This window comes from Platalea leucorodia (genome assembly GCF_965183815.1).
Source record: "Platalea leucorodia genome assembly, chromosome: 3".
NCBI lineage: Eukaryota > Metazoa > Chordata > Aves > Pelecaniformes > Threskiornithidae > Platalea > Platalea leucorodia.
Window position 1 is genome coordinate 122,039,595 of NC_138825.1, and position 12,870 is coordinate 122,052,464.

General features: G+C 44.3%; 1 protein-coding gene across 3 annotated transcripts in view; it reads right to left on the bottom strand.

Annotated features, from left to right (window-relative positions):
* Positions 1–12,870, bottom strand: part of RUNX2 (RUNX family transcription factor 2) — a gene marked incomplete at both ends in the record, with an annotated part of 222,061 nt that overhangs the window by 87,332 nt on the left and 121,859 nt on the right. For 2 of the 3 annotated variants that reach the window (XM_082307712.1, XM_082307714.1), the window contains one exon: positions 8,904–9,065. In XM_082307712.1, the coding sequence (XP_082163838.1) occupies positions 8,904–9,065 (162 nt within the window). Of the gene's footprint in view, positions 1–8,894; positions 9,066–12,870 lie in introns of all 3 variants that reach the window. The other variant, XM_082307713.1, reaches the window with a different exon arrangement.

A 12,870-nucleotide genomic window follows, 5' to 3' on the forward strand; every position in this document is an offset into this window, starting at 1 on the left:
AGGAATTTTGTTAGAAAAAATGGGAGGGACTTTACAATTGGGCAAATATAAAAGCAGAAAAATTCCTAAAGGAATTGCAGAAGCCCACAAAGTCAGTGAAAAAATGCTTTCTCAGTGCGTTTTTTCAGGTGGGTTGGAAAAGTAGAGTCCCACTAGTAATTCAATCAAAAATAACTCCTTTTCAGCGGATACCGTAGGAGTTTGGCTGATTAGGGAAGGGAACTTCCACTATTTGATAGATCACAGTGAACCCACAGCAAACTTCAATGACCAAAATATTTTTGCACGGGGCCTCTCCAGCCTCCTCGCAAGTCAAACCAGTTCTGTGTCCCGCAACGTCCAGTTCCCTGTGGCTTCTGCCACCTCCCCGAGACCCACCGCAGCAGCCTCCTTTCTTGACCACCTCCTTGTTGTATCTGTCACCGCCACAGGAACCCACTCGAACCTCAGAAATACAAATCCGTGCTGCAATCTGGCAGACAAAGTTATAGCAAGTTCAAATGAGTGGAAACTAAAGTTAGAGAAATTCAGACTAGTAATAAGACCCACATTTCCAAAGAGAGCTTAATTAGCGTCTGTAACCAAAGGTTGTGGTGCAGTTTGCTTCCCTGGAAATTTTTAAATGAAGACTAACTGAGTTTTCATGTTTGTTTGTTTGTTTTTTTCTCAAAGGTTATCCTCAAGTTCAAATGAGAGCTAATCTGGGGAATTCTTATAGCTGGGTTCAAAGCAGATGATCACATGGGTTTCACTGTATTAATAACCTGTGAATATGTGTATCTGTGGAAAGATCCTTATATCAAATTATCCTCCCCTGAGCTTTATAGACGAAGCTCCACCATTGCTAAAAATCCTTGCTGTGCCCAAAAACTCCTCGGACACAGAAGCGCAATCGAGCACCACGTGGCTGCAGGGTCGGCTTCCCGCCGAGGGGACCCTGCACCGCCCGCACACCGCTCTTGCGGACATGGGGAACCTGTCCCAAGCTCGGGAAGGCATCGCCTGCTTTGATCCCTTCCCTCGCTCTTTTTGAGTCAGTCTGAAAGCAAATGTTAAGAGATTTCCAGATTAGCGTCCCCAAATACCCTCCCTTTACGCATATGAAATAGTTCCTTCTCTCTTAATAACATCCTTTATGAGCCACGTGAAGGTGCGCACCTTCACTTTATCTCATTCATCTTCCTCTCCTTTGCTGCCTACGTTGGTTTCTTTTGTACAACAGGAGAAAACCTGAACGACTTGCACGGCTCTTAACTTCTCTTTCATTCACCAGTATCAGCCCAGTATCACCAATATCAGTGCTCTTTTAAATCTGACAACCAAACTGGCATGACACCAGATCCTCTTCTGCTAAAACATCCATCGAGATGGAAGGAGATCTGGGCATCTGTAAAATGGGGCCAACAACTGTTACTAAACCACTTCAAAAAGGTGTTGTGAAGCTCTGCTAGGCTTTAACGCTCCCTTCATGACCAAATTCTGCATGGCCAGAAATGCGAGGAAATTTCACCAAAAGTCAAGGCAGCTCCAGCTATTTCTACCAGCAGCAGTTTTTGCCTCCTGAATTGTATTTTTTAGTGTAAGATTTGCAGAACTGGGCCTTTTAAACCATACAAGCCCTGGAAGGCGTAAGATACTTTTCTACCTATCTTATACCAAACACAGTCACAGTCTGAGAAGGACCAAATTCTCCTGCATTTTACAGAACCATTTAATAAGTTCAGCTTGTGCAATTAATCAAACCAAATTCAGTGCAACGAAGACTCATGGCCACAGAGAGTTAGGAGCAAAATAAGTGATCCTGATCATCCTATACGTACCAGAGAGCTTCACATATGGGGTTAGATTCCCTCTCCATATCAGGACACACATGGTCCTGCATCAGCCACCACTGCTGACTCCATCCTAGGTAGAAAACCAACGGCGATTCCCCAAGGGAACGGAGAAATCATCATACGCCTTTGCACAAGGATGAAACAAAGAGCTCAGTCCCACAGCTTTCCTGTTAGGAGCTTATTGACTTTATTGGGAGCACACATCTAGGTCATGGCTCAGGATCTGGCCCTTTGGAAGTCTGGAATCGAGCGCCCGGTTGCCCCATTAACAATTAGCATTCTGTTTACAAAACCCAGCAGAGTCAGTAAGAATAATCATTACAAAACATGCTCAGACTGTGATTCCGGTTTAAGTTAATATAATTTTAATGAGTTCTTCAGAAAAGGCCTGGCACTTATGGAAAAATTTCCTTAATTAATATCAGACCCTAAATTAGTAATAAAAAAAAGCCCTGAATATCATTTGGTCTCAAGCTGGAACTAAAGTATGTTTTGGCATCATTACTAACTGTTAGCAGCAAGTTCTGGAAACAGATGCAAATCTTGATATGTGTCCTAAATATAAAACACATTGCAAAAAAAAGCTCAGATAAAAATATATCTATACATCCACATATATTGGAGTGTGCTATTTCCTGCCTGTATCAGCAACAAATTTATTCCATTTAAAAACATTCCACTTGTTTCTTTTCGGTATTTTTTAAATCCCTTATTTCAGGAATAAAACTCTTTCCTTCTGCCTTCATTTTTCCTGTTTATTTCCCCTCCCGACAGCCGTTTTAAGTAAATGAAAAGGGCTTAAAGACACGCATTATAATATTCAAACGTCTGAAAATCAGCTTGCTTGTTTTACCACCTAAATATGGGTATAGGTGCTTAATTTGAGGCCACCCACGCTAGAAAAATTTGGCTTTCATCCTTGAGGTAGGGATCATGCAACGCATCTTCTGGACAATTACTCCAATGAGAGATTCTACCCAGCAGAGAGGCTGCTACTGAAACCCCACAGAGGCGTGCCAAGGTGCTGAGATTCCCAGGTGGCACCAAGTGGGCAGGAGACTAAAAATGGAAAACCTGCGGTAAACAAAATAAATAGAACCACTGAAAAATAATTTAAAAAAAAAAAAAAAAGACAAGCTACAAGTTTAGGGAGGGTAGCAAAATGAGCGGGCTGTTTCTGAAGACCTGAGCTCTCCGAAGTTCTTTACTTTGCCTTAACTCAGTGTCACCTTGCAGGGAAAGAATTGAAAAGTAGCGAGGAGAAATGGAGACAGAGACAACCTTGAGGCTCTCAGCTTCCATTTGCAAAAAAAAAAGAAGACAGAGTGAAAATTGTTATAGTCACCAAGAAAAACATCGCAGCGTAGTGAGTGCACCAGAAACAGAGCTGGCTTCTTGGGTTTGCCAAGAGCCTGAGACAATATTGCTGAAGCGTGAACTGCTCATTCATTTCAGGAGCTGCTAACACCAAGGCCGTTGCTGGCAATGGCCCCGGTATTAACCATTTCTCTGCTCCCCAGAGCACGCAAAGAGGAAAAGAATTGTATTTTGGAGACAGCAGTAATGCCTTCTCTTATTAAGGGCTCTGTCCTGAAATGTGCTTATTACCCACAACATTTAATGAAGTTAGTAGGAATTAAGGGATGCAAGAATAGCTGCTTCATATGACCACAGTTTTTACTTAGTGGCTGTAAAGTTTTCTGAGCTCCTTAGAGGAAGATAAACAACTTTTCTTTCTTAATATTTTTTAAAGACCAAATCCCCCCCAAAAGGGAAAATCCTTATTATAAAGATCATGTGTGTACATGACATTAAGCAAAATCCAAGGTAATTCATATTCAGGGTTAGAAACCCAAGATGACAAGCAGTACAGGACCTCAAGGAAAACCAGCCCATCGCTGTGAGCCACTTTCTCATTAACATACAAACACTAAATCCAAAAGTTCAGCTGGAGCTGCTTCCATTATATGTGGTTTTTTATTTTAAGATTTGCAGGCTTACAAGAATGAAAATTCAATTGTGTAAAGGAACAGCATTGTCACTGATTAGGGCATGGCTGGCATTTGCAGGGTTGCATTTCTACTTGCCAGCCCTCAGTGAGCTGGGAGAACAGGAAAGTTTCTTAAATTCAATATCCTATGAAGGTCCAGGATGGTCTAAAACGATGCAGTGATATCTACAGAGCGAGACGAATTAATGGGAAAGTTTGGCTACACTTGAACTAGCAAACAGCCCAGGATCAGGGCCCATTCTCTGGCTCTAAACCCAGCTGGGATGGTCTGGCCACAGCTGTGATATTAAATCCTTTTAGTCTCCACAATAGGGTGGCTGCCTCCGAGCTGCTCATGGGAATGGGTTCAGGACTCTGCTCATTTCCAAACCACGGCTGGGACCTGCTCAGGAGCGTGCTGGCCAGCCCCGCTCGAAACCAACCTCGCTGACAATTTAACAATACTGGTGTTTAACAGCCCAGGCCCTACCACTGTGTAATTTATTGGTAAAGATATTCCTTTCTGGCCATTTTAGTTCAGAGGGATGGATCTGCAAACTTCTTCTGTTTAGAGGTTGAGCCCAGCGTGTCCCTCATCTCTCTCAGTGTGTCTCTCATCTATCCCAGCGTGTCCCTATTCAATGACACAGTAAATATAAAGACAGCAAAACCCACCTTGCACGCTGCGGGGACTCCAGCGCGTGGGACGGAAGAGTTTGGGCATGGTGGCACGAGGCCAGCATCCCCAACTGACAACTGTCTGCAAAGAGTGTGAGCCCGGGGCTGGCAAAGGTAGGTTTGGTGATTTGTTCTGCTATTTAGGTTCAGTTTTAATTTTCTCCTTTGTCCTGTGGGCGTTTGTCAAACCCAGTTCTGTAAGACAGGCTCTTCCACAGCCAGCACTGAACGTGTTCATGTTACACTTGCAGGGCAGGTCTTCCAACATCTTAAGACCTTGACCCCGCAAGTCTCTCTCAAAGGTGAAACAAAAAGCAAGAGACTAGCATTTAGGCAGAAGGGTGAGGAGGTCCAGAAAAAGTGTAGGGGAAGAAGTCTCTCCACCTCCCTTCTCAGTATTCTCAACAAAATCAAATTCAAGCTCAAACCCTGCAACCGCAGAGCAAGTAGAGGTCAGGGTGAGGCAGACCATGGCAGGGTTAAACCAGGACTGATGTGTAACAAGGCTGTGATATGGATATGTTTATGGGACAGTTAAATCGTCTCTTAAATCACCTCACCAAAGGCAGACTATCAGATCAGACATGCCTGTACCTGAACTACTCACCTAGGCTCGCTTTAGAGCCTGTGGAGACAAACAGGCTCTTCCAAGGCACTGCCAGGGACCAGTACAGCTCATCTGCAGACTGGTCAAGTCCTGCAAATGCCAGTTTGTCCCCAGTGACTCAAAAGGGAGCCGCGGGTGACTGTCTCAGATATGGGTGTCTACCCTGGGGACACCTATACCCATACCTCCTTCACCTGCTGCAGAGCAGCCCTCTTGCGCCTGCAGGAACAACCCGACCTGTACTCCCTGCTCTGAACCTTGCGTGTGCCGAGGACTTGCTGGATCAGACCCAAAGCTTTATGTAAAATGGCTGTGATGTGTATTTACATGAATCATATACATTAATTACATAATAGACACTCATGCTCCCCATCCCACATGCACTTTGGTTATGCATAGGACACAGACTGAGTGCGTTCACTATGAATCATGCAATAAGACTACGTCCCTCAGGCAAAAGTCTCTCTAAAATGACCATGTTCGTATATTCCCATGGTTTCCACTACAATATTATTTAATTAAGAATATTAATCTGCTAGGCCACCAACTTTCACTGTCTTCTGGTGAAGTCTGAGCAGACAGATATTTTAATAAAATATGGAGAATCCTGCTCTTTTTATGACTGAGTGGTGCAATAAGGTAAGTCAATTGCATGGCCTTGTGAGCTTATTTTTTATTTATTCTTGATATCAACATGAGACTTATGCACCAGAGAGATCACTGCTTCAAAAGTTGCATGAGTGATGCCAGATAATCTTTTTTTGCTTTACTTTTCAGCTATTGCTGTTGAATACTGCCCAAATATGTGTGACACATCATTAATTAGTTGTACGGCACTGCAAATGCACCACTGATCCCCATTTGGAGAATAAAAGATGAATACCCGAAGTTTGACAGCCATGGGCACTCATTTGCACGTGTCTGCAGCATGCATGCTAACATTTCAGTTGTGCAAAGAAATCAGTCTAGACACTGACACGACCAGTTCAGCCACATTACACCAGCCTGCCTGAATAACTCCTCAGGGTTGCAGCCTGCTGCCCTTTTCCCCTCTCCCATGGGACAGAGAACCGCATGAACTGCTATGGCAGTCCCCCATCACCTCCCTTCCTATAGCTCCAAACCTCTTTTGATCCTCAGCCTAATCTGTGATGGAAACACAGACGTCCTCATCACCAAGAGATGTACCCATCCCAGGACAGGGAGGAACACCATCGGTTTGGCCATGGATCTGTTTCTGGTCATGGGATTACCATCAAAAATAGCTCTTGAGGGCTGCCACTGACAACACAACCAGGAACCACTCTTTGGAAGGACACATTGCTTTATTAGATGGTATATTTTCAAGATCTGGTTGAGCACAACTTAAGCAGTGGTCTAGGCAGAGCCTTGGAGGCCTGTGGAAAGGCTGGGCGATGTGAAACTGTGGCAGGTAGGAAGTCCTGTGCCTGTAGGTGTGACATCCAAGGCCTAAGGGGGAAGTTTTACCCATTTTTCCTCCTGCATGATGTTAAGCAACAGGCAGTAAATATGGCATTCATTAAAATTACCTTGTATACTTTTAACAGCCTTGATAATCAGATTTCTGCCACTGTATTGGAAAGCAAAGTTTGGTTTTATTCAAGGCCTTGTAAAACTCTAATTTCTCCCTCATGCACTGGAGGTGCCTGAAGTTTTCTAATGTTCTTAGTGTTTCTTAGCAGTCATTTTTGCCCCACATAAAGCATTTGTTCTCCTCTAAAAGACGTGTCAAGTAACTGAGTGGAGATTCGCATTTCTCTGTGAGCGAGGGATAAACTGGTTGCTGTAAGCTTTAAACTCGCATTTCTCTCTCTACTTTATATACAAAAGGGATCGGATCCTGCCCTCCCTCCCTGTGGCACTGGTAGGTAGAAACCCTTGAGGGGAACCGCAGGGTTTGCAGCTGGGGCTGCAACGTGCCTCCTTGCAGCCTGAGCATCGGAGCTCGTCCTCCACCCAGGAATGCCGCTCTGTATTTCTGAACGTCAGCAAACACTGCAGACAACCTCTGGCACTTGTGGAAGATCAAAGTCCCCTTTTTCAATCTTGAGTCTAACTGGAAGCAAGATCCCCACTCTGGGAAAAGGTAAGAGCATTGCAGAGGCATCGGTCGAGCCCCCAAAAGATGAAGGGCAAGAAGGGTGAAGGCAACTGACTGTAGAGTACAGCAGAAAAGTTCAGTCCGCGGCCACATAATGCACACAGCCAGGTCTTTTAGTCATTCTGCCTGTGCCCACATGCCAGGCACTCACGTCTGAATACACACAGACAAGCAAGGGCTGCAGGGCAAGTATGCGGCGGTACAGCTGCCACGGTCCCAGCCGAGCCTCTCCTGGAGGTATTGCTGGGGGCACAATTGCAAAAATAACCCATTTGACAACACAGACCATCAGGAGGCTCCTACTCAAAGGGAACCTGTTTCGGGCCAAGCAAAGCATTTCCTCAGCATCAAGCCCATCAAGTTTTTTGAACGAAGTCAGCGCATTGCATGGAGAGCCCGCAAGAACCTGCTCCACTACCCTCCATCCCTCGGCCCACATGGAGATGTTTGGCATCTCTGAGAAGGCAGAGCACGCTAGGACCGCAGAGGTTTTTTGCAGCTGTTTGAGAAACAAAGCTTCCCTCCTCCAAGATGAAAGAAATCAAGGAGTCTACGCTAATCAAATCCTACATGCCTGCTGGCTGAAGTTCAGCTTGTCAGTGATGCAGCTCATTGGAGTGATCAACTTTTCCAGTGCTATGAGCTTGGTGGAAGAGGAAAACACGACAGCAAGAAATTCACCTGGCTGCGAGTCAAACAGGTGTATGGCAGCAGCATCCAAGATTATAATAATATCTTGCAAACATGCAAAAAATAGATGTAATAAGACTGATTCTTTGGTTTTCATTAATGAATCATAAAAGCTTTCTTTACATTACACATGCTTTTTTGGCATACGCTCCTAATATTTCCACACTTGCAAGGTTGGAGTTTTAATACTGAGCCTCCCTCCCCTAAGGTTCCTCATTTTTGGCAAGATATACAAGGTGACTGTGTGCCATGACAGGCTCTATCTTACTTTGGGGCAATCAGATTACTTCACACAGATGGTTATATCACTGAGACCATTAGAGATGAATTGCACAGTATGTAAATGTACATTTGTTTGATAAAAAAAAAAAGTCTCAGTTCCTTGCTGCTGTCTTGTCTGCGTTCCTAAACGTACTTCCTCTCTCCTGCATCATTCCAAAGCACAATTTGTCCAATCTTTACCCTAAAGTGACTCAGCTAGTTTCTGATAGGCATCTTAAGTACACATTAACTAAGGAAATAGGCTTTCTTGAGCTACTGGGTTGAAATGCGGGACAATGAACCTTACCCTTAACTATTGAAGTAATAAAGGCATCTATCTGTCAGGATGCCTAACATCACACACACCACAAAAGTAAAGCACCAAAAAATAGAGAATATCACAATTACTTTAAAAAATGCAAGTAAACATCCTCTTGTAGGGGAAGAAAAAAAAGGAGAGAATTTGTTCATAGAATCAGGTTCACAATTAAAAAATAGTCTGATCTGAAATGGACCTAGAGACATTCAAATGATACATGCTCAGAGCAACACAGCACCTCAGAAAAAAAGGGACTTGGACCCCCGCCCGCCATGCAGTAACCCTGTTACCACCGACTGAACTTTGCTCTTCTTATTAAGATTTGTCTGAGACCACGGAGGCAGCCGCTGCCAGTCCTGTTCCTATCTGCATAATTGTTTTAGGCAAAACACGATCTTTACCTGAGAGGCGTCTGGGCACATCGGTGATGGCTGGAAGTCCTGTGCCTCGAGTGGAGGACAGGGGAGTTGTGGAGTGAATGGACGGTGAAGTCATCTGGCTCAAGTAGGATGGGTAAGACTGGTCATAGGACCATGGCGGGGATGACTGCGCCTGCCTGGGGTCTAGGGAAAAAAAAAAGACAAAAAAAAAGAATTTTTTGTAAAAAGGAAGAAAAATTGTAGGGCATCAACAGCCTAATTGAAAGAGGTGGGATTACTGAACATACACACATCAGTGCTATAAGGAATGAGAACGCAGTGAAACGTGACCTGCTCCTCTAGGACTCAACCCCTTCCAGTCTCACTCTGTGCTTTTCCCTCCCCATAACAATTTTTGGGGGAAATGAACAGAGCAGTGAGCAGCGTTTTAAAAGACCTAGCAGCTGTGCTGCAAATTCCCGATGTCTCTCATCCAGGTCTAACAGCATGTTATACCAGGACTTGCCAGTCCTCGTGAGTTCAGACATATAAACAGACCCTAAGTACGAGACCCAGGTCTGAGCTTAGGAAGTGGCCTTCAGAGGTGGGGAGACTCTACAGTCAGCACTTGGCATGCCTGTCAAGTTGTTATCCAGTTCAAACATTACACAGTAGTGTTTTCAGTGCTGAAAATACTATCCAAGAAGGAAAATGTCATTAATCTTATCAGCATCCGTCCAAAAATGTCACATTTGGATGCTGGCCCAATTACCTACAGTCACCTCAATTACAACAATATGAAACCAAATGGTTTGGAATAACTATCGGAAGCTAACGATGCCTTTTGATGTACTTGCTAGGGTTCACTACGGAGGAAATCATTTCAAGGATAAATACAGTTTATTTTTTGCTGAAGCACTGGTGGATTGCACTGAGTGAGAGACAGGGAGACCTAGTTTTACTCACTGGTGTTTGGATTTATAAACCACTTGCTCTCAGTTAATATCTGGTGATAAAGATACCACCAAATGCCTCATAAATTATTATTTTTATTTCTTTACATTGATAAAAACAAAGCACTTTCAACCTCAAAGTTTGTTTTGGGCACTGCACGATAAACAGAAAACTATCTCTGAACTGGCTCGTAGAAATTGCAGCACATCCCTCCAAATCCTCTCAATTTGGAGAACCTGCTATACCAGAGCACTGTGCTAAGGCCCTGCTTTGTAGGCAGCAATGTGATAGCCACATGGCATAAGCAAAGGCACTTTTTCAGGAAATTCAACTTTTTTTTTTCTTTTTTTAACTCCTTTCCCTGCTCTTCCACACAGCAAAACCTTGTAGTTTCAGCTATTCCTTGTTTATTTTTTCTGTTCAGACATGATTTGTTTGAAGAGATGTCTGGAAAGCAGATACTTCCTTGAAGCAAAATAACTATATAGATATATATAAAAAAAAACAACTTTCCAATTTAATTTTAAGAGGATATTCCTGGAGTTTGCCATTTATATTAGAGCTGAGTAATGTAAGTGGTTAACATAAACTCCTCAGAAATCTGAAGGACACTTGATCATTAAATGTAATGAACTTCTTTGTTTTAACAATTTCAAGGCTAGGATTGTATAGATTGGCGCAGGTTCAAATCTGACTGACTGCTCGTTGTTATATCTGATATCGACATATTTCTCTGCCTCATTCCACTACTATAATTCACCATTCAGTCAATGGTAAATGATCTTCAACTGGGAACGGAAAGCCTAGGCTTGCTGGGAAAACAATCTTAAAATTAATGATGTGTCAGGAGCACAATCTCAAATCTGAGCTCCTTCAAACTCCAAGAGCTTTTCAATCTCTGCTTCCGAACCCAAAACAGAGTCCCTTAAAGTTTTGGTTTTAGGTCAGCTTCAGTGCTGGAAGGAAATTATATAGCAGGTAAAGGCTAGGAAAAAAAATCACGACAGAGGATGTTTTTACAGGATTTTGGTCTAAGATGGTGAAAACCTCAGGAAAGGAGCTGCCTTCTGGAGGTTCATGCCACTTTTCACAGTGCAATCCTCATGGCATGAGATCTTGAGTGTCTCTGGCACCCTCACCACTTTGAACCCCCATGGTAGACTTGGTTTTACACCTAACAAACATCCTTAATCCAGCAAGTGTGAATGCCTGTGTGGACACAAGAAGGATGAATGGCAACAAGTGGTTTTTCAAAGGCTCACGTGGTCTTTCAAAACAGTATCTCATACTGAGCTGTCAGAGGCAGAATATGGGCCTGGATGGACTATCAGTTGACCCAAAAGCATATCATATATTCTTATGACAATTAGCTTAAATTTATACATGGCTTCTATAGCTCATCCCAACCTCAACGCCGCATTACCACATTTCTTTTTTATATAAATATTTGATTTCAGCTCTTCACGAGTCCAATACTGTAAGATTTTAAACTGCAAAGTATTTTAGAGAAAGATAAAAGAGCGGATGGACTGTTAGTGAAGACATGGCTGAGGTCATGATTAAGGCAGGGTGGGGAATTTTGCCCTGGGCTGACGGGCTTCAAGCATTATCTTTGGCCCGTTAGGAAACTGAAGATACGAGTTTCACCAGATCCTGGAGTAAATGCCCTAAAACCAGCCTCCACTCACTGATAGCAGCCAAGGTTTGCACGGATACGTGAGGAGAGAGCAGCGAAATGCCCTCGCCTTGCCAAGTCACAGGTGATCTGCTGGCCCACAGGGTAAACGTTGCTGCTCAGGGGCATTGCACAATCCTCAGAGTAAAATGTCGTGAGGCAGAGTCCAAAGCTGCCCCATCTAGTCCTCGAAGGCGGACGTGCAGCTGGGTCTCACGTGGCACCCTTTGGTCCCACCAGCAGATGTTCCCTGCAACACCACTGGAGCAGAGACTTCAGCCACCGAGGCCCAACCAGCCGGTCTCTTCTGGTCCCACACGCCACCAAACCAAAGCTCCCGGGGGGAAGGAGGGTGCCAGGGGTGTTGCGGGGAGGTGCCTGCCAGTGCTTCTGGGGCAGATCCAAGCAGATGCTTGTGGGGGAAACACAACGATGTCCTTAGGAGGGTCACCTCCTCCTTGCTTGGGCACAGAAGGGGTGGAGTGCCTATTTAGCCGTACCAACAGGGAGGAAGCTATGAGTGGATTTGTGAGAGGTTTTCCTCGGTCTGCTATGCCAGAGACCGGCTTCTCTGTTTGCTCTGGCTGGAGGGCTCACATGTGTCCACCGGGTCCCTGTGGGCCAGGGACTTTGCGCCATCACCCGAAGCATCACGTGCTCTGGCAGGCACAGCCCATCTTCCCAATCATGAAAAGCCCAGAACAGATGAGAAACCCCAGAGCTCTGAGGCAGAGCAAACGTGGATTCCTCCTGAAAGGAATCCCTCAAAACCAACGGAAAACGCTAATATAAAAATACAGCAAACAGCTTAGGAGAAAGTTTCCCACCTTCCTGTACAGCAGCTGTGGGGAAGGGCCAGTTCAATGACAGCAAAGGAGGCAGAGGGCTACTCTGAGTTGGCATTTGCACTTGAAAATTTTGGAGTGATTACTTAGAGCAGTTCTCCTTTTGTAAACATTTCTGTTACGCCTGCGTGGGTGTGAAGCAAAGTGCAGCTTTCAGCATATTCGTTCACAGTGGGGCATATCGTGCATACGCTAAGAAAGCCTGGGCACGGCTCAGCTGAAACAAGTCAGCGGGGTGAGGTCTAAACTAATGCACAAACAGCTCCATCCCATTTGCATTGCCAGGTAAACCTCGCCGAAGCAGGAAATATTGAGCATTGCAAATTATTTTGTGTCTAGGTTTTACTGCCACATTTACAGTCAGTGGGAGATATACATGGTTCTTGACCCTTGTGGTCTGTGATTGACTGAATCAATGGACAATGGACACTGATGCTTAATGGACATGAAGTGGTTTTAAAAATCGGTCTAAGATTGGACGCACTGTATAAAACTAAAAAAAGAAAGAAAGAATGAAAAAAAACCCCAGTGACCC